This window comes from Maylandia zebra, linkage group LG16, assembly GCF_041146795.1.
Source record: "Maylandia zebra isolate NMK-2024a linkage group LG16, Mzebra_GT3a, whole genome shotgun sequence".
NCBI lineage: Eukaryota > Metazoa > Chordata > Actinopteri > Cichliformes > Cichlidae > Maylandia > Maylandia zebra.
The window spans coordinates 22,397,717-22,425,176 of NC_135182.1; the positions used below are offsets into that span (position 1 = coordinate 22,397,717).

General features: G+C 39.5%; 1 protein-coding gene across 14 annotated transcripts in view; it reads right to left on the minus strand.

Moving 5' to 3' along the window:
• LOC143412997 (uncharacterized) overlaps positions 1 to 27,460 on the minus strand; it is a 106,692-nt gene that overhangs the window by 50,381 nt on the left and 28,851 nt on the right. For 9 of the 14 annotated variants that reach the window (XM_076875067.1, XM_076875062.1, XM_076875068.1 and 6 more), the window contains one exon: positions 6,870 to 6,949. In XM_076875067.1, the coding sequence (XP_076731182.1) occupies positions 6,870 to 6,949 (80 nt within the window). Of the gene's footprint in view, positions 1 to 6,530; positions 6,759 to 6,869; positions 6,950 to 27,460 lie in introns of those variants that run through there. The other 5 variants (XR_013093550.1, XR_013093549.1, XR_013093548.1 and 2 more) reach the window with 1 other exon arrangement.

Genomic DNA, 27,460 nt, shown 5'->3' on the forward strand with positions numbered 1-27,460 from the left:
TGCTTCGTACAAAGAGGGAATACATCTCCTGCCCTCCTCCTCCTCCCAGTTTTAGATGCCACAAAGGACTGTGCTCTGGAAGAGAAAGAGATTCACAATATAGCTTACAAGTTCCTCTGGGCACAATTATAACATATCTCTCTAGTTGCAAGTGGCTATGGTAAAAGGGACGGGGGGACAACCTCTTGAGTGAAGCAATTTAGCTGTCATGACTGCATGGCAGGACCCAGATCTGTTTGGGAAGCTGGCTGATCCCCAGAGTAAGAAGATAATCGTGTCCAGCACAAAGAACCAATAAATCAATCTGGTTTCACAAGAATGTTTCACAAGTCTCTGTTTAGCTGTATTAACAACAACCATCAGTATGTGTCTTTTAAAGCAACGGCAAAGCATGTGACATCCAAAAGTAGCAATTCACATTAAATGAAGTGGCAGCAGCGCCATCTAATCTAACTACTTTGTCAAAATTTGACTGACAATGTGAAATTTATCGTGATTCCACAGAACTGTTGCTGCTGCTGGTTGAAAACGATCAAAGGCAGAGAAGGCAGGACTTTACTTCGACTAACACCATCACAGTTGCGCACACAAAAGACTTGTGCTGTTTTCATTACACTTCTAATAAGCAGAGGTATCAGAGTCGACACGTGCTGGGATTGTTTATGACTCACCGGGAGGTACTGTAAAGCTAACAGGGACTGGCAGCACCTGTGCCCCCACGTTCCAGCTGCCAGCGCTGAGCTGCGGGGCCCATGAAAGGCGCATTAGCTGGGGCTGTGACTGGAGCTCGACTAGCTTGGTCATGCTGGGGAAATGTCAGCTGCAAAACCAGCCAGGTCCACTGAGCCCTGAGCCTGGCTCTGGCGCCCAGCATGACTCTGACATGATCATGGACTGTGGTTGTGACACATGTAAGCAATGACTCCACACAGCTATCTGATCAGCATTACGCCGCTGTCAGAAGGCTCTGACTACAAGAGCGTGATGAGAGCTGTGATAGGGCTCCCTCTCTCAAATGGGTCAGGGATAGAGGTGGCCAGTCCGCCTCCCTGAAAGCACTCAGCTTAGTACTATACACTATCTTCACAGCAACAACAGCAAAGGATGCCTTAAAAAAAGACTCCAAATCTAGGAAAGAACACATTTTCATATTGTCATTAATTAAATCTGTATATTTATTTGTCACTTTATGTATTTATTTTTAATGAACACACAAGTAGGGTTTAAAATACATCAGGTGCAAAACAAGCATTGTTTGTCATAAGCCTGCGTGTGCATCAGCAATCAATCATTGCCATCACAACTGCCACAGTCTGCTGTCAGGGCCTATTACTACTGAATTCATTTCCCTCAATTAATTCAAAATCTAACCCCTTGGCAGCCACCAATGTATGTTTTTTATATCCATCCACCCACCTATTTGTCACAATGGAGTCAGTGACAGTACAGTAATGTATTCATTATAAAATGAGGAACAATAGTCCACACATATCATTAATTAACTCTGAATTAGGAAAAAAAAATACAGCTACGGTACTTCTGCGGATACCGTAGTGACCACGCCAATAAACATTTAAGCAGCATCCAGAATCAATTTGTTTTCCCTTTCTCATAAGGGGAATGACATCCTTAATCAAAATCGCACATCTGGATTTGAGGGAAGAGTTGCAGCCGCATTAAGGCTAACTCTCTTTGCTGACCCTGCCCATCTTTGATTTGGCTATTTTTACAATAAGCCTATAAAGCCAGCGCTCACACATGCGATCCCATCAGCCAAATATGAAAAGACAAAGAAATGTCATCCGAGTGCCGTACTGTCTGATCATCTGCCTTATCTAGCCTCCCACACACATACACGAACATAAACAACAAAATAAAAAGAACACATAATTAATCAACAGCACAAAGCATAACTATCCTTATCACTGAGGCTACTGTATCCTATTAAACAACAGTTTTGTCTTGAGAAGGACAAGGAGACTTTCATGCCTAAAATGTAGTGTTTAAATGAATTAAGTGTGAACATGATTTAACTTCGGGATATCATTTGAAAGTATAATTGCCCATAGGGATTAAAATGAACTCGGTGGGCTAGAGCGTCACCCCACTGAGCTCCCCATGTTGGGAAATGTCCAGTTTTAAAGATTAATTTGCATCTTTGAGGAGAAAGTCTTAATCTCAATCTTAAGGCACGTTAAAAGGAAAAAAAAAACGGGAAAGAAAAAAGAACTTGCTCGCAATCAGATGCCACTTGACTAAACCATGCACCATGGAGAATCCACCATTACATGTTTCCTGTGCACGATTCCAATCGCTTTAGTGGCTGTGCAGGGAGCATTTCACTGTGCATATTAATTACACAGGGGCTTTGTCATGTGAGGGTCACAGCAGCCATGCTTGCTAAGCTGGGTCATTTGAACCGGGGCTGCAGCTTTGTGAGCCTGCTGTGCACATCACGGCCTTAGTCAGAAGGCAAGGGGCTGCAGAGACAGGTTGGTGGTGTGATTACAAGTTCAGTAATAAATACCAATTTCTCACTGGCTCCTGCAGAATTCATGCGTCTAATCGGCTCACAATAGGATTAAAAATATGCCTATTAGACTGTGTTTATTACAGATTAGAAAGTTAGAAAAGCCTATCATTTTTAAATTTTCTGAAATAAATTAAACATATAGTAATTTCCTACCAGCGAGGGAACAAGAGTCAGTGAAAACACAGTTTAGAAAACCTGCACCATAGGTTTGGTTTTACACCTGTACCCTCTTCCTTAGCAAATAGATCACTTTCTTGTGTAAACTAATCAGTTTAATTTGTTTCCCCGTATAGTGCCTTTGCCACAAGTGCTGCCTGACATAAGCTCATGTGACATTTGTGGGGAGGGACGTGCAGGAGTCGTTGCTGGTTAGGCATACAGCAATGACTCAGCTTAGCTGATGGGTGGGACATTTTTCACATCTCTCAAAGGTAAAACCCCCTCACACCAAAGAGCTCTAAATAGCTCTTAACAACTCTCGGACCATAAAAAATGAGATTCTCCTCCTTTTTACTTCAAGGGGCATGCTTTTTTTTTTTAAAGCAGAACCTTATGTTTTGCACATTGTTTTGATACATGCGTGTCTCATGCAGGGACCGCAGACAATATTTTTTTAATCTACAAACATAGTTCACATTATTTGTAGCACATTAACACAATTATTCTTTAAGCGCATGAGAATGACATATTTGACAAATATTAACACAAACAGTAATAACGATTCTGTTGTGAATCCCTCTCTCTCTGCCTCTCTCGTGGCTAAATTCAATTTTGCAGTCCCTGGGTATTGAAATTTTACCATAAATAACAATAAGTGTGGGCTCACAATATACCGCAAAAAAATTCTATTTTCTGTGATATTTGCATCAGAAGACACACCTGCAGCAACTCTGTGTCCTTGAAATAATTACACTTGTTCTGTTATGGAGGTCATAATTCATTCTCATTGTCCTAAGGTATCCTGTGTGGAAAAAAATGCACAATGCGCTCATGCAAATGTCCAAAAAACATATATTGTGCAATAGGAAGCATGAATTAGGCCCTACTCAGTATGTGAAGTGATATCCAAATCCTGCGATGTGTCCTTTTGAGGCACACCTAACAAGTTTTCCCATTTCTGATTAGCTCAGCAGAAACTGTGATAGTTTACCTTGATAAATTAGAGGAGGCAAGATTTAATGAATGGAACATGGGGGTCACCTTTGTTTCTTGGGGTGATACAATAAGAAAAAAAACAAACAGATTTTTCTTACTGCCACATGCCTCTCCTTAATAATCAGATTTCTCATCCTCCTCGTAATAGAGGGTGCACAGAATCTCATTACCTTCTCTAGCTGAGGGGAGAGAGGCAACACTTCTTCTTTGACTTCCTCTGTAAACTGGGGAGGGGAAGGGGAGGACAAAGGTGGCGGCAGAGAAAGCACGGGACACATAAAGTTCTGCTTATTTGCACATACATCGACATCCCCTTACAGATATGTAAATGACAAAACCCAAATGCTAAAGTCTGCACCATTAGTTTTCCACTTCATAATCTCCACATGGGGCCGTTAGAGGGATAATGTACCATACAATACATGGTTTACTTTTAATTAATAGGGAAAATGCATTTTGGAATGTATATTAAATCTAGATTAATGTTAAAAAAACAACCCACCCAGCTCTTTGCAAACATACAGCTCCTCTCCTTTGTTCGAAAAGAGAAAACATTCAGTAGTGCAGTGGATGAGAAAGATGTATTTTTTGCAAAATAAAGGTATAGAATGGTAGTTTTGCAAAGAAAAGTCATGCACTAACTATGAAGTTTTATACACTGGTTACATCGCTCCTGAAAAAATTCACAGATTAAATAACTGAAATAGTGATACTGTCAGCAGTTTGGATAAATGAAGTTATTTAACACTAAAAAAAACTACTTAGAAGGTAAAGCTCTCCTTACAGTCACTGGGCTAATATGTTAAAAGGTAATTGGTAATGATTACAGTGTTCAAAATCCTAATAGTTTAGTATGTCAGCATGTTATGGCATTTAGAATAGAATAGAATAGAATTCAACTTTATTGTCATTGCACATGCACAGGTACAGGGCAACGAAATGCAGTTTGCATCCATCCAGAAGTGCTTTAGTGATATAGATATATTACAATATATATTAGCAATAATATAGATATGTGAGTATATTACAGAAATGGGTCTATTATGGTATGTTATAATGTACACGGTATGAAGTATGTTGTGAATATTCTATAACTATAAGTATGTACAGGCTGTAGTGAGTACAAGCTATGTACAGGATATGAACAGGATATAAATATGAAAAACTATACAGAATATGAAATGAAATAAATAACTTTACAGAATCTGGGATATACAGCTATACAGAAATGGGAACTATGCAAGTTGTAAACAGTTGTAGGATTAAAGATTATCGAATGTACAGAATGATTATTTACACAGAGCTATACAGTAGTGCAGTTAAGATAAGTGAGGGTGTAGATAGTTTCTACAGAGGCTATATAAAGTGCTAGTGGTTGTGAGTGGTGGTTCAGTCCATGTTATTATTGTGTTTGAGGGTACAGTTGTCCATTGTGGGTGTGTGTATGTTCAGTCCATGAGTTTAACGTGGGTCAGATGTCAGGAGGCAGAGTTCAGGAGTCTGACAGCTGTGGGGAAGAAGCTGTTCCGGTACCTGGTGGTCTTAGTCCGGAGGCTCCTGTGGCGCCTCCCAGAGGGCAGGAGGGTGAAGAGTCCATGTGATGGGTGACTGGGGTCTTTGATGATTTTCCCAGCCCTTTTCAGACACCGCTTCCTGTAGATGTCCTTTATGGCAGGAAGTGGTGCTCCGGCGATGCGCTGGGCAGTTTTCACGACCCTCTGCAACGCCTTCCGGTCCGAGGCAGAGCAGTTCCCGTACCAGACTGTTATACAGTTGGTCAGGATGCTCTCGATGGTGCAGCGATAGAAGTTCACCAGGATGTCTGAGGACAGGTGGTTCTTCCTCAGAGTCCTCAAGAAGAAGAGGCGCTGGTGAGCCTTCTTGACCAGCTTGGAGCAGTTGGTCGTCCAGGTGAGATCCTCGGAGATGTGGACTCCCAGGAACTTGAAGCTGCTCACACGCTCCACAGCCGTCCCCTTAATGTGGATGGGTGGATGTGGGTCAGCATTCCTCCTGTAGTCCACGATGAGCTCCTTGGTCTTCTCGGTGTTAAGCAGCAGGTTGTTTCTGTCGCACCACTCAGCCAGACGATCCACCTCCTCCCTGTAGGCGGCCTCATCGTTGTCACTGATGAGGCCAATCACCGTGGTGTCATCTGCAAACTTAATGATGGTGTTGGAACCATCAGCAGGTCTGCAGTCGTGGGTGAAGAGGGAGTAGAGGAAAGGGCTCATCACACAGCCTTGTGGTACACCGGTGTTCATTGTGATGGTAGATGAGCAGCGGTTATCCAGCCGGACATGTTGGGGGCGGTTGGTCAGGAAGTCCAGTAACCATTTGCAGATGAGGGAACTGATACCCAGGTCTGTCAGTTTCCTGATGAGTTGTGAGGGGTGGATTGTATTGAATGCTGAACTGAAGTCTATAAACAGCATTCTGGCGTAGGTGTTGTTGTTGTCCAGGTTGAGACACTTCATGTAAAACCCAAAATGAACCTGGCTGCACTAAATAGTCTGGATACCACTTTATCTTCCTGGGTACCATGCATGTCTTTAAAATAATTCAGAGCAATCTATCCAACAGCTATTGAGACTGTTGGGTCACCTTATTGTAAACTTAAAATATAAAAATATACAAGGAATTACAACCAGCTAAACACAGTACTCCAACAGTATCCCCATGCCACAGTACACCCTATTGCAATTTGTTGCCTATATCATGTTTTAAATGAAAGCAATCTAAAAACAGCAATGTCCACAGAGCACTTCCACACTAAACTCCTGCAGAAAAATGTCCAGCAGTGTTACAGGTTTGGTACATCAGCCATTTTTGAGGTTTCGGGAAAAATCTTTTTGATCTCCCTTGATCATTCTTTCATCAGTCTTCCATCTGACAGACCACAGAGCAAGAGCCAAAAGGACAGCTCCACAACCACTCAAAGTGGCAAAGTACAGCATGACCCTCCGCACACTCTGTACTCTCCAAATGCCAGACTTTATTGCCAGGTTGAGTCCTGGTTACACCAATCAGCACTTCATAAGTCTCTTCTTCCTTTGTCATAAATCCATCTCTGCAACATCACAAACGTCCTTGATCAATACGCTGCTTGATATTTTTTTTTCTTTTAAAATACAAGCATGCCAGCCAGTCTTTACAACCGAATGGATCTTTGTTTATTTACCTGTCAAAAACTGTGATTCATGTTCAGCTACACAAGATGGGAGGTGAAGGGTCATCAAGGCAAATGGAGCACATCGCCATCTGTTGGAAGAAGAAAAAAAAGACTTGGAAATTGAAATATTTTTGGATCACTTCATGACATAAAATGATGTGTGCCTGATAATAAATTCCAAATGTAATGTTAATGTTCTTTTCTGTTTTTTTACCCACTCCAGTGTTCCGTATATGGAGAGAAGTGGGGCCTGCTCAAGAAGAGCCTAAGTAGGATTATCAGACATAAAAGTAGCAGAAGCCTTTACACAACTTGGCTTGGCACAGCAACCCCAAAAAGCATGCAAACAGGGGCATCACATCAAGTAGAGGAGAAAAATTGAAAAAGTAAACTGTACTTTGTAATAAAGAGCATGCAATGTGTAATATTCTGGTCTTGCATCTGCCTACAGTAGTTGTCGGCCAAACATTTTCTGCCACCCAAAGCACTACTGAGGAGGTGACAAAGCATTTAGCAGCTTATCTACAGTAAGTGACACATTTAGCTTCAGTTTGCATTAAGCATCACAATTAATGCATGTTAATTCTTAATTATGCTAATTTCATTTGAAACGGGCTGTGAGGTTCTAACAGGGTGGCTGGGCGAGAGAGGATCCTTTTGGCAGCATGGGGTTGTTGTTTTCTCTGGTAGTGCTCCTAGCACATTCACATGTCCTCTGGTGTTAGGGACCCTTAATGAGGATGGAAGTTCAAAACATGACAAGCTCTCAGCTCATAAAAATAATTGGGCTGTTTTTTATCTGTCAAAAAAAATCAGAAAACAATTGAATATATTTGCATGCACCCCTAAGAGAATGTAAAAAAAAAACCAAAACAACACTTTTAAACAGTTTTAAACACTGTTAATCTTGAAGCTTTCAAAACACTTAACGGATTAAACATAAACAAACAGCTTTGAGCATGATGTATGAAAAACTACAAGATGCCTCCATTTTGGAAATGTGATGAAATTCGGCACATAAACTAAACATAAATTTTGGTTGGCTGATAGAATATCCTATTAAGAGAAAAAGGTAATTAACTGAGCAGATGATGTTCTCAAGATGCTGAGAGGCTATGATTTCATGTTAATCAAAGAGTAGCTAAATTTTCTCTTTCTGCACAGCTTAATAAAATTTGGAACAATGATAAATTGAATCTCACTGTGATCTTTCTTTGGCCATTTTAGTGCTGAAATTAGCATTTTTTGTATTTCAGTCCTGTCTGTGATCATAGCTTCACGCTGAACCTCATAATTTTGCCAAGGCACACAACAAAGCAATCTGTCTGGTGGGTAATGTACTGTACACATGTGCTGTAATGAGATGCAATTAAATAAAACTAAATTGTGTAGATAACGTATGTATTTAATTTTCCGAGCTTCTTTTTGCTATAAGCAGCTGTGTAAACGTTCTAAAGATCTGCTGTGTGTGTTTTAGAAAAAAGAATGCATCTGTTATAACGCGTTTCTGAAAAGTGTGTCATCTTATTAGTGCAATTCCCCAACCAGAAACCTGCAAAATGTGCACTTTTGATTTTACTGTTCCATAAAATGTCTTTAATTCTCTTTATTCTCCTGTGTTTCAGGTATTCAAGGAAAATGAACAAGACATGGTTCGCACTGTTAAAGACTGTGGCAGTCGGAATATTTCACCTGACATGAGCTGTGCAAGTCGCATGGCACAACCAACCACAACTGGGCCATTAAATATATGTAAATGAAGAGAAACACAAGAGAGCCGGGTATAATAGCACGCACAGGGGAGAAATGGATCCTGGGTAGTGATTAATTTATTTGATGATGCCTCTAGTGAGGAATTTTAGGTCACAAATGAAGTGACAGGATGACAAATTACCATTTTAAGGAATTTACTGGGAATCATTAATGAACAATTGTCAGGTAGTTTACAGCAGCACGGTGGAAGGAGTAAATGTAGATCTCTTTCCTTATCTAAGATATAAATTATTGCATTATTTTTAAGCACATCTTTTCCAGCATGTATTGCTTTATGAAATGCAGCAAGGAGTTGTAATTTAACGGCAGATATATTTAGTACGGGAAATAGCTCATTTAAATTGTTGCTTGTTGGGAGGAGGCAAAAAAAGTTTAAAGGAGCTAAAGAAAAGCAGTCATCTGCTTGTTATCTGGATAAACCCTGCTGTGATAGACCATCACAGTTTCTGTTCCGCAATGGCACTCGGAAACATGAAACTTTTGTCCTTTTACAATGTGCACCATGCATCAAACTTGTTTCAAAGTCCCCATGAGTGAACAAAGTAAGTCCAGATTTCCAGTTTGTCAACTTGATCCTAACAGCTTGAAAAATAATTCTGACTGCTCTTCTGCATCAAAAGCTATAATGGTTTATAATGTTGAGCACATTTCTAATTAAGAGAGGGGTTATCCAAAGTGATGTAAAGCCTGCAATATGTCTTATAGGAGGATATATATATTCAGATATATTGCTTCTGGCATATTTTAGGCAATTTGGCTGTATTTACTGACAAGACAAATCAATTCATTAATTAAAATTAAGCTCGTGTGTAAAAGACAGTATCATAGTTTATTTAAGTGTTAAAGGAGACAGATGCTCTTTAAGGAGTCGCTGTCAAGCTTGTCTGTCCTGTTCAGTTGCTGCCTCTAAATGGCTTTTAAAAGCCAGTGGTAAAAGAGAGCTGAGATGACAGGAGGAATCTTCACTGCATGTATTAATTCGACAGATTCCTTGATTCCCCTCCTGGGCCCCTCTGCCTCACCAGCTCGATGGCGCATTACAGTAGGTGTGACAAATATCTGTGGTCTGGAAGTGCTGGCTTTGCGTTGGTTTACAGATGACATGTAAGTAGGATGTCTAAAAACACTCATAATTGCACTTTGCAAATGGAAGCAGTGTCCCAATTTAGGCCATGCCGATGTGTCCCTGACAGAAGATTTCTCTGTGTCTGATATTGTTATATTTGTTATATGTGAGGCATCATATCAGAGGAGCAAATTTCACTTTTGTTGAAGAAATTTATATGGAGTGTTGCCTTGAAATAGCAACTATATAATGACATAAAGACCTCTTGAGAATTGCTGGCTTTATTGTTGGTATGTCAACATATACACTGGAATCTAAACACATGAAAATTGACTGTATTTCTTTTTTTTTCTTGCAAAAGAACACATATATATCTTTAATGTTTCCTCTAGCTTGTGTACTTATTTATCCAAATGACTTAACAAATAGAAGACATTGTAGAATTAGGCTATTTATTCTTATGCTGCAGCAGTGAATTGGCATTTATGTAATACTTTGCTAGTCTTCTTGACCCGTAGAAGCACTTTACAATGCAAGCAACATTCACCCACGCATCCTTATAGCATATTGTTCTACAGAAACAACAATTTATTTATTACACACACTCAAACATGACAGACACAGAGACATTTTGAGTTTTAGTGTCTTGTTAAAAGTCACTTGTACATGTAAGCTGTAGGAGACACTTTCAGATCGGTGGACAACTTACTCTAATCTATCCCCAGAGCCATAGCTGTCCAGACAGTGTTACATTGTCACTTGTGTATCACAGTTTTAAAAGAAATCCACATATAGGTATGGTATCTGAAAAGAAACCTTGTTGACACAATACAAAATGAGCTAGCCCTCAAATGCGATCTTAGGGGCTCGGTAAAGGGCTCAAAAATAACTGGACAAATCACATAACTGAAAATAAAATGTTAATTTCAGGGTTTCCTCCTTTTTAATGCGCTGCCAGCTTTCAGTTGCTGTTCATTTGTGGACCTTTCTGTCCACAGTTTTGTCTTCAACAAGTGAAATAGTGAAATGCATGCTCAAATGGGTTAAGATCAGGTGACTGACTTGGCCATTCAAGAAGTTTAATAAACTCTTGGGTTGCTTTGGCTGTATATTTTAGGTCATTGTCCATCTGTATTATGAAATGGCGCCCAATCAATTTGACTGCATTAGCTGGATTTGAACAGAAAGTATGTCTACCTTCAGAATTCATTTGACTGCTTCTGTCCTGTGTCACATCATCAATAAACACTAGTGTCCCAGTGCCACTGTCAGCCATGCACGCTCAAGCCATCACACTGCCTCCACCGTGTTTTAGAGATAATGTGGTATGCTTTGGATAATGAGCTTCTTCCACGCCTTCTCCATGCTTTTTTCTTACCATCACTCTGGTAGAGTTTGATCTTGGTCTCATCCGTCCAAAGAATGATTTTCCAGAACTCTGCTGGCTTTAAATTTTTTTATTTTTTTTGTTAACCAAAGTTCAATCTAGCCTTTCTATTCTTTAGGCTCGTGAGTGGCTTTAACTTTCCAGTGAACCCTCTGTATTTACTTTCATGGAGTCTTCTCTTTATGGAAGACTTGGATATCGATACGGCTACCTCCTGGAGAGTGTTGTTCACTTGGTTGGTTGTTATGAAGGGGTTTCTCTTCACCATGGAAATGATTCTGCGATCATCCACCACTGTTGTCTTCCGTGGACGTCCGGGTCTTTTTGCGTTGCTGAGTTTTGCGTGCTTTCTTTCTTTCACAGCATGTGCCAAACTGTAGATTTTGCCACTCATAATACTGTAGCAATTTCTTGGATGGATTTTTTCTGTTTTTGCAGCTTAGGGATGACTTGTTTTACCTGCATGGAGAGCTTCTTTGACCGCATGTTTTCTGTTCACAGCTAAATCTTTCAAATGCAAGCACCAAACCTCAAATCACCTCCAGGCCTTTTATCTGCATAATGAAATAACAAAGGAATTGCCCACACCTGCCGATGAAATAACTTTTGAGTCAATTTTCCAATTTCTTGTGGTCCCTTTAAAAAGAGAGTAGCACATGTTAAAGAGCTGAAACTCCTAAACCCTTCATCCTATTTGATTGTGGAAACGCTCAAATGAAAGCTAAGCGTCTACACATCATGTCCATGTCCATTATATAACTATAACTGGAATATGTTCCAGTAAACAGGTAAAAAACAAAACGTATGTCAGTGTCCAAATATATATGGATCTAACTGTATATGAGCTGAGATTTCTGAAGAGGTGACCCTTTCTGGAGCGGTAAAAACAACCCAAACCCCCAAAATCTAATGTAGCACCAAAACCTTTTCCCAATCACAAAGTACAGACGAGGTTTACTGATATGTTATGCAACAGCCTGGATCTGTCCTAGTCATTGACGAAGTGATGCAAATCAAAATTGTAACACATTTTACTGAAAAACATTAGGGCAAAGTCAGGACCTGCTTAGTAGGGACTGAGTAATGCAACATAAAAATGACTCAAACCACATACACACACACACACACACACACGCACGCACGCACGCACACACACACGCACGCACGCACGCACGCACGCACGCACACACACATCAACACAATGGTTATAAAAGAGGAGAATCCAACAGCAACTGCAAATTTTGTCTGTTATGAGATAAGAATGTATTTAGATTTGTGACCAAGATAAAAATCTTAGCACATTTTCTCAGTAATCAACACAGAAATCCTGCGAGTTTAAAAAACTTTTTCTTGTCACTGTTTCCCAGATGCACTAGTTTGATTTATGTTTCAAGTATAAAGCAGCAGAGCACCATATCCATTTCTCTGCAGAATGAATTAAATCAAACATCCCAAGGAGTGACTTGGTGTTTCCACGACAGATCTGGGTTATTTTCCTCACATTTTCTCTAGATTAATTACATGAGTGATTACTTTGCTCAAAAAAGCAACACTCTTACTGAACATAAGTCTGGCGGTAACACAACAGCCCATCTAAGCTCACTGGTGCAGACACGGCCTATTTTATCCACTATACAAGTATTTCATTCGAGGGAAACATGGAAATTGGAGGCTGAAATTGAAAAGTCTTCTTTGAGGAGCTGGCTCTACAGAAGACTGAGTCATTTCTCTTGTTCTCTTTCAACAGCCAAAAAATAAAAACTAATGCATCAGTTATTTAATGGAGTGGTTCGTTTGATTAAACAGAAGAAAATAACGTGTATTCCACTTCACACTATTTCATTTCAACGATTGTAGGTTGCAATTTATCATAGATTGCGATAACATAAAGAGATACTGCAGAGAAAGATGGCAGATCCGGTACATACAGGATCCACTGCTTAACTGTACTAGTACTCTGAATTTATTTTTTCCATTTATTTTTTCATTTACATTTTTAACCAATAACAAACATGCACAGCCTACCTCTGTCTAACCCCTGACCAAGTGTCTTCGGTGTCACAACTGACTGCATGAGTGACCAGGGTAATGTTCACACTCTGCATTGGATACACATTGCATGTACCATGAAAGTGACTATGAGCTTCTTTCCAGATTGTGCCCAATTTCATGGTGCTATACACTCACAGCATCAGTTCATCACACTGATTTGCCATATATCTACTGTTTTCCTGTATGTCTACAGCATGCCAGCAATAAAATTAAGCATTTTGCAGCTTAACTTATATAGTAAGTCCTATAGGGATGACTTATTTTACAACTTCTATGATTTCCTCAGCACAGAACAAAAAAATTTGATGTTAGGTTTTAATGTTCAGAGCAGTTGGGCATTATTAAGTTGACTTTTAATTACAGTGTTGTGTGGCTATTCATTAGTTTTTTCCATTCCACAAATACACAGACTGTAGCCTATGTGTTTTGGGGAGTGTAATATACTTACTGATGATGTGTTTTTATATATTTCTTTCTATTTGTTATTTGACATGCAAGACAGCAGATGGAAATTATCCAGCAGCTAAATCTGGTACAATGCATCTTTTCTCTTAGGAAAGTACTGTTTTTTTTTTCTAGTTTGTTTGTACATGGTCCCTGACAAATAAAGTGGCAATGAAAATAAAATGAATAACTATCAGGTTAAAATAAACAATCAAATGAAAAGGCAGCAAGAGATCCAGGAAAGAACAGATAAAACTACCAAAAACATCCACAGAGAAAAACCAAAAAGTAAGAACGAGTACCAGGAAGAAACGAAAGGAAGACAAAGGACCGACACTAAAGGATGGCACTTGAAAAGAAAGAAATGGGCAACACAGAAAATCAGAAATGGTGACTAAAAAAAAAGCAGAAGCAAAACCAGCAGAGATATGATTTCAGGTGATTATCAGAATAAAACAGGAAGTTACTAATACAGAGACACAGCCTGCTTTCTAAAACCATGTGTTCATCCTCCCTTACACACTCTATCTGCAAGTTCATGTGGAAGGTCGGCCATATTAAGTGCCGTTTCAAACCCACCACACTTAAGTGGGAGTGGGTTATAAAGCCCTCCAACACTGTGTGCATTTTCTGCCAGCTTATAAATGCTGCTCCTTGAAGATGCAGTGTGTACTAGAACAGGGCGATATGACCAAAAATATTTATCACAATATACAGCAGCTGTTTTTTAAGTCATATAAAAATGTAACAGTGCAAATGCAAATTCCTTGCTGACAGTTTAACCAAAAGGCATTTCCAGTGGAAATTGGCCGACATATCCTCAGCATAACCTCGTATAATATCCACAAAACTTAAAAAGAGGTTATACACACACACAATACGTTAATATTATGTTGAAGCACAGTATGTATCACTCCTCGAGGCTCCTGCCTACGATAGCCGTAATGCTCCGACAATCCATCAAGCAGTGCAGGTTCGTAGCTTAGCAAAGTTGTACTAAAACATTTGACAGATTTTCGAGCGCCGTGTACCACATAAAATCATTTCGAGGTCAGTAAACACAACCAGAATTCATACATAAGGCCCACTGGATTATAAGGGGCACTGTCGATTTTCAGAAAAATCAAAGGATTGATTTTAAGTGTGCCGTATTTTCCAAAAAACACGGTAATAACGACGACCCGCTAGCATGCTCTACCAAAAACAGTGCTTTGTTGTGTATCTGACGGACGAAAGCTAAACCAGTTCCACACCACTGAAGTTGCAGCATTTTTACAAACCAGTTCTGGTTCATCTGTTTCATTCAACGATCCGCTTTTGCCCTTCTCATTCTCCATCACCGCCATGCTTTTTTCCGCCATGTGCGTATGAAAACAAAGGTACTGCGCATGCATGTTTTACCCATATTCTATCGCGATATTTCATTTTCTTATCATTGCCCAACATTATACCGGTATATCCGTGAACGGTATGATATGGCCCAGCCCTACTGTGTACCAAAGTGGAACCCGAGATAAAGGATTGCTTCAGAGAAGAATAAAATAAATTGCTAATGTTAAAATGTGAAACAAAAGAAAATACTGTCATATTGACATGGTTCAAAAGAGACAGACGGACAAAGAAAAATACTTTGTTTTCAAAGTATGATAACATGACTTGCATCATTACAATGAAACTTTGAAAAAAATTAAATGAAATGGAATTATAAATGACCTGTAATATCCTCAGAAAACATTCTAGGTGTTCTATAAGAGTTAAATAAGACTATATTGAAATAAATTATCTAAATTTTAATTAAAAGCACATTGTGCCTGCTTTGGGAAAGGGATTTATAAAGTTCATAATTTTCTTAATAATATATAATTTTTTTTATTAGAAATGAGGACAGGAGAAAAGAATAAAGATATTTGGGGGTTTTGTAATCTTTTTCCTTATCTATGTAAACACATGAATGCAATTGAAACGGAATAGACATATTTTTAGCAAGTGATGGACAGGATAGACCAGACACATCAATCTGACAGCAGTATAAATCACCACAGATGCTGATTGAAAGCTTCAAGCTCTATCAGAGAAAGGGCTTCCAAAATTCCTTCTGTACCCTTCAAATGAAACTGTTGACAACCACTGTTGTGTAGGGTCAGGTTTGGATCTGGGCCATAGCTTAGCAGAGAGTGACAGACAGGGATGTAAAGAAAACATGGGAAAAGAGAAAACACTCAAAAAAAAAAAAAAAAAAGGAAAAAAGAAAGGACAACAGTACGTAAATTGTACAGAAAATGGGTCAAATGCAACAACTCTAAAGTTAAATAGGTAAAGATTAAAAGTAAAAATATATGTGTTTTAAAGCAATCCTGGGATGCCAGTGCAAACCTGAGAACCGTGTAAGTGAGATCATTCCCTCGCTGATGCCATTTTTCCTCCCTTTCTTCCTCTCACCCTCTTGGCCTTTGTGGTGAGAATAATAAGCTGGATGCAACTCGTGTGTGGTTGTGGTTTGATTAACCTCTGTTCCAAGCTGTTGCTCCACACAGTATCATTACCTATTGACCTGCAGGTGCTCAGGGCTAGGGCCAGTGCAAAGGTCTGGAGGTGTGGGACTAGCGGTGGTAACAGGCCCCGGCCTAATTGTCTGTTCTTTGTAAGCTGAAGTTATTGGCAGCTGCCACTGTCTCTACCACTCCATTCTAGATATGGCAAAACGAACCAGAGCTTGCTAATTGCAATGGCCTTTTCATCATCTCAAATCAAGCACTTTCACACAAGCCAGGAGAGGCAGCATCCTCTCAGACCTTTAGTGAGGTACTGTAAGTATAGCACTGAGCTCAGAGCTGGACAGGCACATTACCACCACCACCACTCTCAGGATGTTATGCACTCTCCCTGAGTAGCTGTGGGTATTTAGCACACAGCCCCACTGACCTCCTCTCTCTCTTTCCTTACCTGAATCCTATAACCCGATTTTTACCAGTCATTTACGAGGGTGGTTGGCAGGAGAAAGGATAGCAGGCTGGATGTGGGTGTAAGTGGGGGTGCGATGGCAGGGTGGTTGGAAAGTTCAGTGGTGCTGGATTGTGAAAGAGGGCAACTGGTCCTCCTGACAAGAGATCAATACTGTCCTCCGAGTGGTTGGAGTCAAGCTGCTGGGTCTGACAGGGGGCCGTGTGGCGTAATTGGATCAGGGGGCGCAGCAAGTCGCCTGCCCACCCCCCTTCAGTACTGTCACAGCTGTCACATGTCATCCCCCTGCACTGCTGTCACCCCAGGAGGCTAGTGGTTCTCTCCCTCTCCCCCTCCCCTTCGCACCCATGCAAATGTCCACTTAGCAGATGAATGCAGCCAATATTAGGCGCATTTTTCATGCTTTTATGCAAAAGTAAAATCTATGTCATTTGAGAATTTCATGGAAATAAAGTCACCATTTATTCAGAGCTGAAAGAGTGAAACCGCCTGTAAAAAGTGAAAATGGTTTGGTTCAGCTTATTAAAAACGGAAAGAAAATAAGGCTTTGGAAAAACAAACAATGAGGGAGTTGAGGATTAGAAGAAATAAGAAAGAAAAGGGAAAGACGAAACTTTATAGACAACATAATGAAAAATCTCTCTGCTATATTACCTCATATAACTCACCAGTAACACTTAATCCAAAACTATTGATTGACTGATGTGTAAGCTCTCAGAAAGTCTGTAAAATGAACCATGCATTGCGAGGTGTAGCTTGTTTTCCAATAAATATTGTAGCACTATTGCCAATGATCTATGGCCTTTCCAATCAAAAGAAGATGTGCAGTATCTTAATTAAGTTAATTTTAAATAAGTTACCTGATCACTTTAATCTGTCATTTTTCAGAAAAGCACCTGGGAGATGACAATCGATTTCAATGGGCAAGACCTGTGTGCTGTAAGAAGACAATAAAAGAGATCACGATTGTGTTCAGTCTAGATCACTGCTGAAATCAGTGTCTCTTTCAATTCCTAAAGGGAAACTGAGAATCTTTGGTTCACCGTGACTAAAACGCTTCCAAAATCTCTGTTTTATAGCGCCAGTAATTGTTCCCATTTCATCAAAAACAGCCTGAGCGCATTTGGAATAATCACAAATCATCTGACAGACGCGGATATTTCTGAGTGCAGACATCACAGAGCTGGGTGGATTAAAGACTAGTTAAACATTAAACAGGAATCCATATGTAAATTTACAGCACCAATTAGGAGACACTGTCTGTGATGTTATCCTCCAAGAGACTCTCTGCCCTCAATTTTCACACACTTAATCAAATTAAAAGCTTAGGAGCGGCGTGATTATCGGATTATCATTGATACATGTACAATTCCTTTTAGTTTGGGTAAATGAAGGGTGGATTCTGGTACAATCTATACAATGGTTGTTTGCTTTGGAAGAAAAAAAAAAACCTAAGAATTGCTTACTTTTGTAACAGAGCAAATATCAATTTGTATTATATTTCCTAGATACAAAACGTTTACACAGTGGTTTGATTCTCTTCACAGGGAATTTGAATGTACAAAACAGTTATGTCTCTTCTTTGATCTTGAAGCTTGAACAGACACAAGCAAACTCTTAAAAAACACAGATGAAGCTGAATCACGGTTTCACTGATCTATGACACAAAGGCCTCCTTGTGGGACCGCACGTTCACCTTGGCAGGCTCAACGCTTCAGCGGCCACACGGATGTGGTTAACAAATGGGGAGAAAGCTGACCAACTTCAGGGCGGTTGCAGGCCTGTGCTAAGTGATCTGTATTCCCAGTGAATCTGCTGTTCCTTAACCCTGTGAAATTAAGACAACTTCCTGAAACTAGCCCTGCCGACCTCCAACGTAATGCAAAATTCAAAAAGCAGCATGCATCAATGTCCTTGAGTAAAAGGGGGGGGGAAAACAAGACCAGAATACAGCAGGGATTTTTATTCAACTAAGTATTTTTGGAAAATCTTTAAGACCATCTACATTATACATAATATACAGCGCACCCCCCCTCTCCAACCCACCACCCATCTCACCATGCCACAATATGCCATGTGAGATGGTTGTTTAATTTTTTTCCCTTCTGTCTCTCATTTTTGGAGGCTTTTCCCCACAGCAGGAATTCCATGAGGCTATACCCAAATTTTGTCAAGGTGTTTTGTAGACATAATTCACCAGATACCACCTGCTGTAAGACAGTTAACAGTATAAAGAACAAGGCTCTTAGAGTATCGAAGGAAAGTAAAGATTGGCAGGTGAAAGTGAGGCTTACAGGCTGACCTACACACAAGACCTCTTCATCCGTGACTCATAATCACTACTCTGGGGGAGTCACATGGTCTGCTAAAAGGCAGCCAAAGCCATTATGGGGGTGCTTAAAACTCCACTTAAAGATCACTTTATAGCCTATTACTTTAACTGTGGTTAGGTATTTACATGACACCTCCAGCAGCTTTTTGGTTTGGTAATATCTGTGCTTGTGGGTAGAGCATCTTATGTGACTGTCTGCTGTGACAAAAGTAGTCAACATTCAATCCCTATATAAAGGCCTTAATCTCCGTTTGTCTACTGAGGATCCCAATGGGAGTGTATTAAAGAAAAAGACAAAAAATATACATTAATGGATGCACAGAACAAAAATCACACCTTACGACATTATCACGAAGCCTGAGATGCCCAATTTCTTCGTTTCTTGCGGGAAATATGTATGGTGGCTTCACATGCTGCTGCAGTTACACTGTGTATTACATGACCGAGGTCTGGTCCCCCAGCAGGATAAGCTCGGATCAGTGGAGACAGCCCCTACCCTGGGGTCAGCGGCGACCGCAGGACCGTGCCGCTTTGACATGACGTTGAGCTGGGGCAATGGTGTGTAAATAAAGGGAGAGAATTGTGAATCTTGTCATGGCTGCAGTGAGCGCAGCAGAACAAGCAACGATGGTTGCCCCCAAACCTGACTGCGAGGTTTGCGGCTCTGTGTGGAGGTGGCCGGGTGGATGAGTGGCTGGGGAGGAGACTGACTGCCATCACTACATCTCACAGCCTTCCCCTGCCCTGACAGCTTAGTGACAATTCAAACAGCTGCTCACTGCTGACATATGACTCAATCATGTACACAAATGAATGGCCATATGAAAACAATTCAGGCTATCGGAGGGGCCATGGCAGGTATTCTGCTGTTAACAATTCAAGCTTTTCCTGAGCTACTTAATCATATCTGAGAAAGTATGACTCTGTATGCAGTAGTTGACTCTGGTCATTTACAACTTCCAAAACCCCCTTTCATTTTCCCCTGCCTCTTTAAATACATGGTATATAATCACGCTAAATAAAAGGCCATTATCAGACATTTTCTGACAATTAGGCTACAGATGGTTCAAAGTAATTATTGTACTTCAATATTTCTATATCCTGCTCTGTGTGAACTCCATGCATTGTGCAAATGTCTCCTCAACAAAGGATTACAATCAATTAAACATTTATGAAAATGGCATCGCATCCTGTACACCGAGCTATTTCCCCTGACATTTTGCACCTATTATACTTTCAGTCATTTGATGATGGTCCTGACTTATACTTGGACATTTTGATAAACACTGCTGACAGTGACTAGACTGAGACAAGGTAACTGAGTGTAAGTCTCTTTGAGACATCGGCTGGAAGCTCACGTAAACCGATTTGAAAGTTATTAAGACTGTTGAGAAATGTCTTTAATAAACAAATCAGAGCAAAACACAGTGATTACAACCATTACCTATATTGAAGGCACTGTACATGACTGAACCTTTTAAAAGGCCAAAAAAGCTGCTAAGGATTCTTTTTTTTTTCCCTTTTCTCTTTTAAATCGAAGTGTGTAAATAACATGAATGGAAGTAAAGAGAAATATCTGAGAGAAATTATTTAAATTCATTTTGCCGACTTCATTTACACCAAACTCTTGATGTAGGTGCTTTTAACCTACAGCAGAAAAGATACAAACACAGTAAACAAGAGATGTGACTATGTGTAGGGAGTGTGTATGGGTTGAACTTGCAGACACCTTTATGACTAAAAAGATTCATATCCTTTATTTAGCATTCATATCTGTGTTTATGCATAATACCATTTCACATTATATGACTCGGTTTAATCAACAGGATTTGCATGAAGCAGACTCCTTTACTGACAGAGCTCGTCTAATATGAGTGAGGCCATGGGGAGATGTTGTCAGTGTTTGCCATTGGGTTTGCTCATGGCTGAGACGGTGATGAATATCTCACCTCTGTATAGGCGGCTGATTTTAATTCATAGCGAAAAAAACTCCCCCAAAAAACTCACTTGTCACTCAAAGATTTGAAATGTCTAGAGATATTTTTTAAATGGCTGGCTCAACGTGCTATTTTTGTAAAACTTCAGAATTTTGAATTACATGCAAATTACATGCAAACCCCATGATCGGAAGGTCGGCGGTTCGAATCCACTTAACGGCTACCCTGAGGTACCCCTGAGCAAGGTACCGTCCCTACACACTGCTCCCCGGGCGCCTGCTTAGTGGGCTGCCCACTGCTTCACTGAGTGAATGGGTCAAATGCAGAGAAAAACAAGTAATTTCCCCATGGGGATCAATAAAGTATCCATTATTATTATTATTATTATTATTATTATTATTATTAAATTATAATTAGCTTATAACCTTATAATTTCTGACTTCTTAATATGCTCTTCCAATATACAGTATTCATTCTACATAGTCTGTATGTCATGATATTTTATTGCAAGAATAAAGCTTGACGTTGTGCTTGCTTTCATGCATTTGTACAAAAAGCTCTACAGTTCATGCTGCTATTCTGAGGAAGAGTTTGAATAAACAGCATGGTTCATTCCATTATAATTCTCTATTCACCTGGCATATCATGGAAATTTCAACAGTCATAGCAGATTAACCTTGTGTGTGCTTCCTATGGGCCCCCTCTTTGATACATTTACATGCATCCTGCTCATAACCCCCGTTTAGCAAATTATTGCTTTTCCATCTTTTTCTCACTGACTTGACCTTCCTCTTGCAAAATAATCACAACTCTTATGCTGGAATATTTAGTCATAGTGATTATATAAATAATGAATGCATTAAGGTTGGAGTATTATCTTTGTATCTAAATGCAAGTGGCACTGAGGCACTAAATAAGACTTACTTTAATACATTCACTAAATGTTGCTGCTGTAGTAGCAAAACATAGTTTAAATCACAGGAAGGCTCAAAATTTAAAATCAAAATAATTTTTCAAAATAAATGGAAGATCATATGTCAATGAGACAGTAGCTCATCCACCTCACGATCAATCACAACTCCCAGGTCATTGTAATGTGTAAGTACAGAAAGTAATATACGATTTCCTGTTGTTGGTTGGCTGTATAATAAAAACTAAAGACAATAAAAGTCAAAGAGAATGAAAAATATGACCTTAATCACAATTTAAGTGAAAAGCCATCAGCTGGTCAAGTTGAATAAGCAACTTACATCAATTTAACTGACCAATAAGAGTAGTTACTCATATGAATTGTAGACAGATAGATGGATGACAGATGACTGATTGTGGCATCATCGGTCTTTTGGCCAAAACTGTCAAACACACTACTGTGTAACTACTAGGGGTGGGGGGAAAAATCGATACTGTGTAGTATCGTGATATTTTGTTTGCTAATAATGTATCGATACAGGGACAGCAGAAATCGATATTTTGTTACAAAAAAAGTTTTTGTGGACTGGAACATGCTCTGACTTCAGAGCATGTTGATCAGCTCCTTTTTCTGAGCAAGAATCCTGACACTGTCCAAATGTGTTTAACTTTTTTTATGGCAGCAATAAACATTACAGTTTACTTATTTTAATTTAAGATGTTTTATTTTAATTAAGTTTAAAACTTTTTTATTTAATGTAAAATTATATTTTGTTTTAATTTACTTTCAAATTCTTCTGTTGCTGAAGGGGCTGCATAGTTTTCACAAATTGCATAGTTCAGAATAGCTATAATTGTACCAGATGGTTGCATTCAGTTAAGTTGGACTAGACTGTAATACAAACCGTTCAGTTTGTCAACAATAAAACTGACTGAAATGAGAGAAAGACTGAGTGTGAGACTTTGTTATTAGATAAAATGAATATTGATAAAGTTTACCTTTATGTACAGAATCTGAATATTGCAAAATATTTAAAAAAAATTGCAATAATATCGTATCGTGCGTTAAGTATTGTGATAATATCGTATCGTGGGCTGTATGGTGATTCCCACCTCTAGTAACTACATCAGTGTAATATTGTAAATTAAGTTGATGCTGTGGTGGACACGTAACTCTTTTGATATTCATCCAGAGTTGATTCAGATTTGCATTTTCAAAGTGAAGAAAATGTTATTTTCACATAATTTTACCAGTTTTTGTACTTATATATAAAACACACAGTTTACCGAGGATAGATACAGCGATGATTTGTGTCATTAATTCTATAAGCCTCAAACATTACAGATGCCATTTGTTTCACTGTTCTTTTTAATAATCGTTAGTTAGATTGACTTCTTTTAGAAGGAAGCTCATAAAACAATATCCAATTTGGAATTGGAAGCCTCAGATCACAGCAATATATTTCTATTTTATCTGAAGCAAATGTTTACCAAAATACAGTGTCAAAATAGCAAGTTTGAATCACACACACAAAAAAATAAGCTGTCCAAAAAAGTGGCATCACCACATTTCTTAGCTGCAACTTCCTCAAGACGTCACTGGTTGCATGGCAACTTTTGCACCTAATTTAAATAGGTTTGAAACAAATTTTTAAAAGAAAAGACAAGCAGCCTAGATTTAGTTACATTTGGACAGAATGAGGTTATTAAATTCCCTTGTTCTGCCTTTTAGTCCAGAAAGCAGATAAGTGTTTATTTCAAAATGTTTCAGCAATATTATACATCTTTGAAATTACAAAACAGGCCATGCTGCATTTATGATTGGTCCACATGTGGTTCACTTACAAAGGTAGCATGTTTAAAATGCAACTAGTCAGTGACATCAGTTCAGCCATTTCTGCGGGCGCTACTAAAAAAAACCCACAATGTTGTCTTTGGTGCATCCCTGGCAATCACAAGTAGTACCTCTTCCCATGACATGTTTTGTCCTCTGAGCAAAGTTGCTGACATTGTTGAGGGATGAGTGGATACACAAAAGAGCACTGCTTGAGATATGCTTCGCACTACACTGTATTCACACTACTCTAAACAAATTAGTAATGGTATCCCCAGGTGTATTGCAGAATATACAACTGTGTGATTAGAATATCCATATGCACTGTGGGACCCAAGGTATGTAGAGGGAGATATGAACCTTCCATACAAATATGAAAATCAACAGTGTCCCCCTATTCCATATATAATCAGTGAGCCCACTGCAGGAAGAGATATCAGGCTAGCTTTCCATTTGGTGATAGTGACATGCGGCGGCATTAAGAAATCACCCTGAATGTGCCGGAGTAGATAACTGAACATGTTGGGTGTCTACTGGAGATATATTTACACAAAACAGGGAGCAGACAGGGTAGATCTAATTGACTAGGTAGCAGTTTGCCAAGGTTGGTGTGGCAGGTCTCAGAGTCGAGTGGATGAGGGGCTTACAGAGAGGCCGTCAGAGAGCAAAAGATTAGTGCTGACGTCTCTGCCACATCAATTATAACCTGCTGCTTGGCTGGGGAGAAATCCCCACGACTGCCTCTTCAAGGCCACCAAGCACAAACTGGGTGTGTCAGAGGTCGTCCAGGGGAGGAAGCAAAGGGCCTCGGCCGTCCCAGTGGGAGTCACTCCTGTGAGCTGGTAGTTCAGAGTCCCCTGTGGAGGGAGGTGCCACAGAGAGTTTCACAGCAAACACCAGACCTGCCACTCAGTGAAGCCACAAGGTCCGACACAGTTGGGGTAGTGGAAAGAATGGAGACTACTGTATAGCTTAGGCTATTTTTCCTACTGTCTATGTTTTTGCATAAATGTATAATAATAATCTCATACCATATACATTAAACGGCTTCTTCATTACAAGTCATTATGCCTAATTTAGCAGTTATCAAAACACCAAACCCACATGCAGAGCAGGGATGAGAATCTGTATCTAGATAATGAAATTTAACTCGTTCAGTAAGAGTAATACTATTAAGTCTTCCATGCAGATTATTCTATGAAAACTGAAAGAAATGTTTTAAAGATTTTGTTTATTTAAACACACTTATTGAGAATAAGCTCTCTATCAGTGTTAAAAGTAAAATTCTGGGGGAATTGTTATTGTACTTCGTTGTTAAATCCAAATGACTTCTACTGTAATTCCAAACACTGCTCAGCAGACAAGAACACAATGCCTGGGTGCACTGGCCACCAGGCCAGAACGGCATGATGCCATCACACAGTGTTAGGTCTCCTAATCTGCTTGTCTGTTGTTGTTGGACCAGTCAGAACCCCCACCCCAGTTCATCCAGATCTACATCCTTGTCAGCAGGGGGCTGACATCAGGCATTAGCCCGTGGGGCCTCTGATAGTACCAACACCTTCGCTTTTGGCTTGAACCCCTACCACGAACTCCACCACCAGGCAAAGAAGAACTATGACTACAATGTCCAAAGCACTCAGACTGCTAAATTATTTTTCTTGATATGAGTGTTGCTTCAGCAGCTATGTTATACTTCCACTGTTCACAATTTTACATCTTCAGGCTTTTGTGCTATTATTGGTTATATCAACATTACATCTACTTTATTCTCTATTGTCAACTTCCAGTCCCATCGTATATACAAATGATGTCATTCAACCTGTCATGCATTGTGTGGCGAGGACAGAGGCAGAACAGCATGATGAAGATCTAAGAAGATCAATCCTTTAGTTGACTAAACAAGTAGAAAATGGTACTTCAGAGACTCAGAGAATGGCATCATAATCCCATTAACTTTAATTAGATTTATGTGATGCTCACCTTTCTTCTGTGACAACAAATTAATGATAAGCCAAAGAGAATTAAAACAGTGGTAAGTGAAACCCTTTTCTTCCCCCTAAGGCTCTCTACTGGGTCCCAGCCTCACCTAAAAGCTCATGAGAATTTAGATCAAGCCCCTCCTGTGTAGAGCTGAGTGAGACCGGCCATAAATTGCTAATAGACTAAATGAAACGAGGTAGGAGGCTCCTGCTCAGCAGCAATTACCCCTTAGATGTAGTCATTCATATCCCTGCATGTCTGGTTTCATCAGGGCAGCACCGGCACTTTGTCAGGCTGTCTTTGTTGCACAGCATCGGGTTGGTTAGAGGACCGACCATAGAACCGATATGCAGGGGAGCATTTGAAACAACAAAGTGCCGTTTGACTGGCTGGCCGTTCACAAGAATGGCACCTCTTCCTGCCTTTCATGTAGCATGGGTTTGTATAATCAATTATTAATCAAAGTTGCGTTTTGAAACTGAAACTCAAAGACACGTCTGCCACACTTAAGTAACTCCCTGTGTTTTTTATTTGCTTGGTTGCCTTTTCACTGCTTTATTTACGATGCTCTCGCGGTGTTTTAGATGAGTTACTATGAAGGCAAAGTGTGTCTTAATGGGGTAGTGAGTTTATTTTGGGGGGCGCGATTTATAACAGCCAAAGGATTATTATGCCATTTGATGACCGTGAGCTACAGTGAGTTAAATGTCTATTCAATCATATGTTTTATACTGTGCAGAAAATGTGTTATGTTTGAGTGGCTATTTGTCCACATATATAGTATTTACCTCACCAAAATGAGACTCATTAGGTCAGTTAGCTCCTTTTTAGTATATGAAAGCATGACAGGTCTGTGTATTAAGAAAATACATAAAATGACAATTTTGGTGCTATACATACATATATAATATATACACATACATTTTATCTATAAATAATATATATAAATCTTTTTAATTAAACTGAGTTTAAATTTCTACTTTTACACTGAAGACAAAACAGAGTTAAACCAGATAAGGACTACAAGAAAAAGTAAAGCCGAGAAACAACAACAAGCTTGCCGGCTGAATCAATAACAGAGTATTGATGAAGATCTGCCACATCAGAGTGTGTGCTTTAAGATTTTGGTCTTTTTGGCCTTACAAAGATTTTAACAGAATTATTAGATCTTTGTAAAGAGGCACAACAAATATATCTTGTTCAGGATGGAAAATTGTGACTCATGATTCATTAATTTAGTTTTTCTTCAGCAACAGAGGATAAATCAAGCTCCTATAAACCTCTACAGTTGTTTTAGCGTTCATTTTTCAATGGAAGATAACTGAACAAACACCTATGAATAAATATTGTGCCACTTGCAACTCAATTCAACCACTTGATAAAAAATTCATCCATTGTTTGGGAAACTCGAAACTCTTCTGTCCACCTTTTCTTGTTAGACAAATTGAAGTGTGCACTGAGGGAGGGAGACCAGCAGTAAACACAGAGAATCTATTTAGCCATCCCATTCCAGGGCTGAGAGGAGTGCTGGGTCCTTCAAAGGCAGAGGCAACAATGTGAGTGACATCAGGTCATCCTGCCTCCTCACAGTCACCTGGCTGATAGAATTGTTCTGGGGGGAGATAGGAGGGACGTATGAAGCACAGCTTTTTTGTCATTGCCATATCTTATGATTGATGGCTCCATGGCCGCAGTGAATCTGCCCTTTTTAAATAATTTATGTGGCCCATCGCTATGGACAAGTAGCTTATAACCGGGTTGTTATTTTTCCATTGACTGGAGAGATCAATACTTTAAAGACATGACATAGCCACTAATGAACTACTTAAATGGATCTCTGGAGTGCAAAACAATTTACTCAAAGCAAAGAGTGAAAACACTTTTATTGCTCTCAACTGTAAAGTTCTACTTTAATGGGTAAA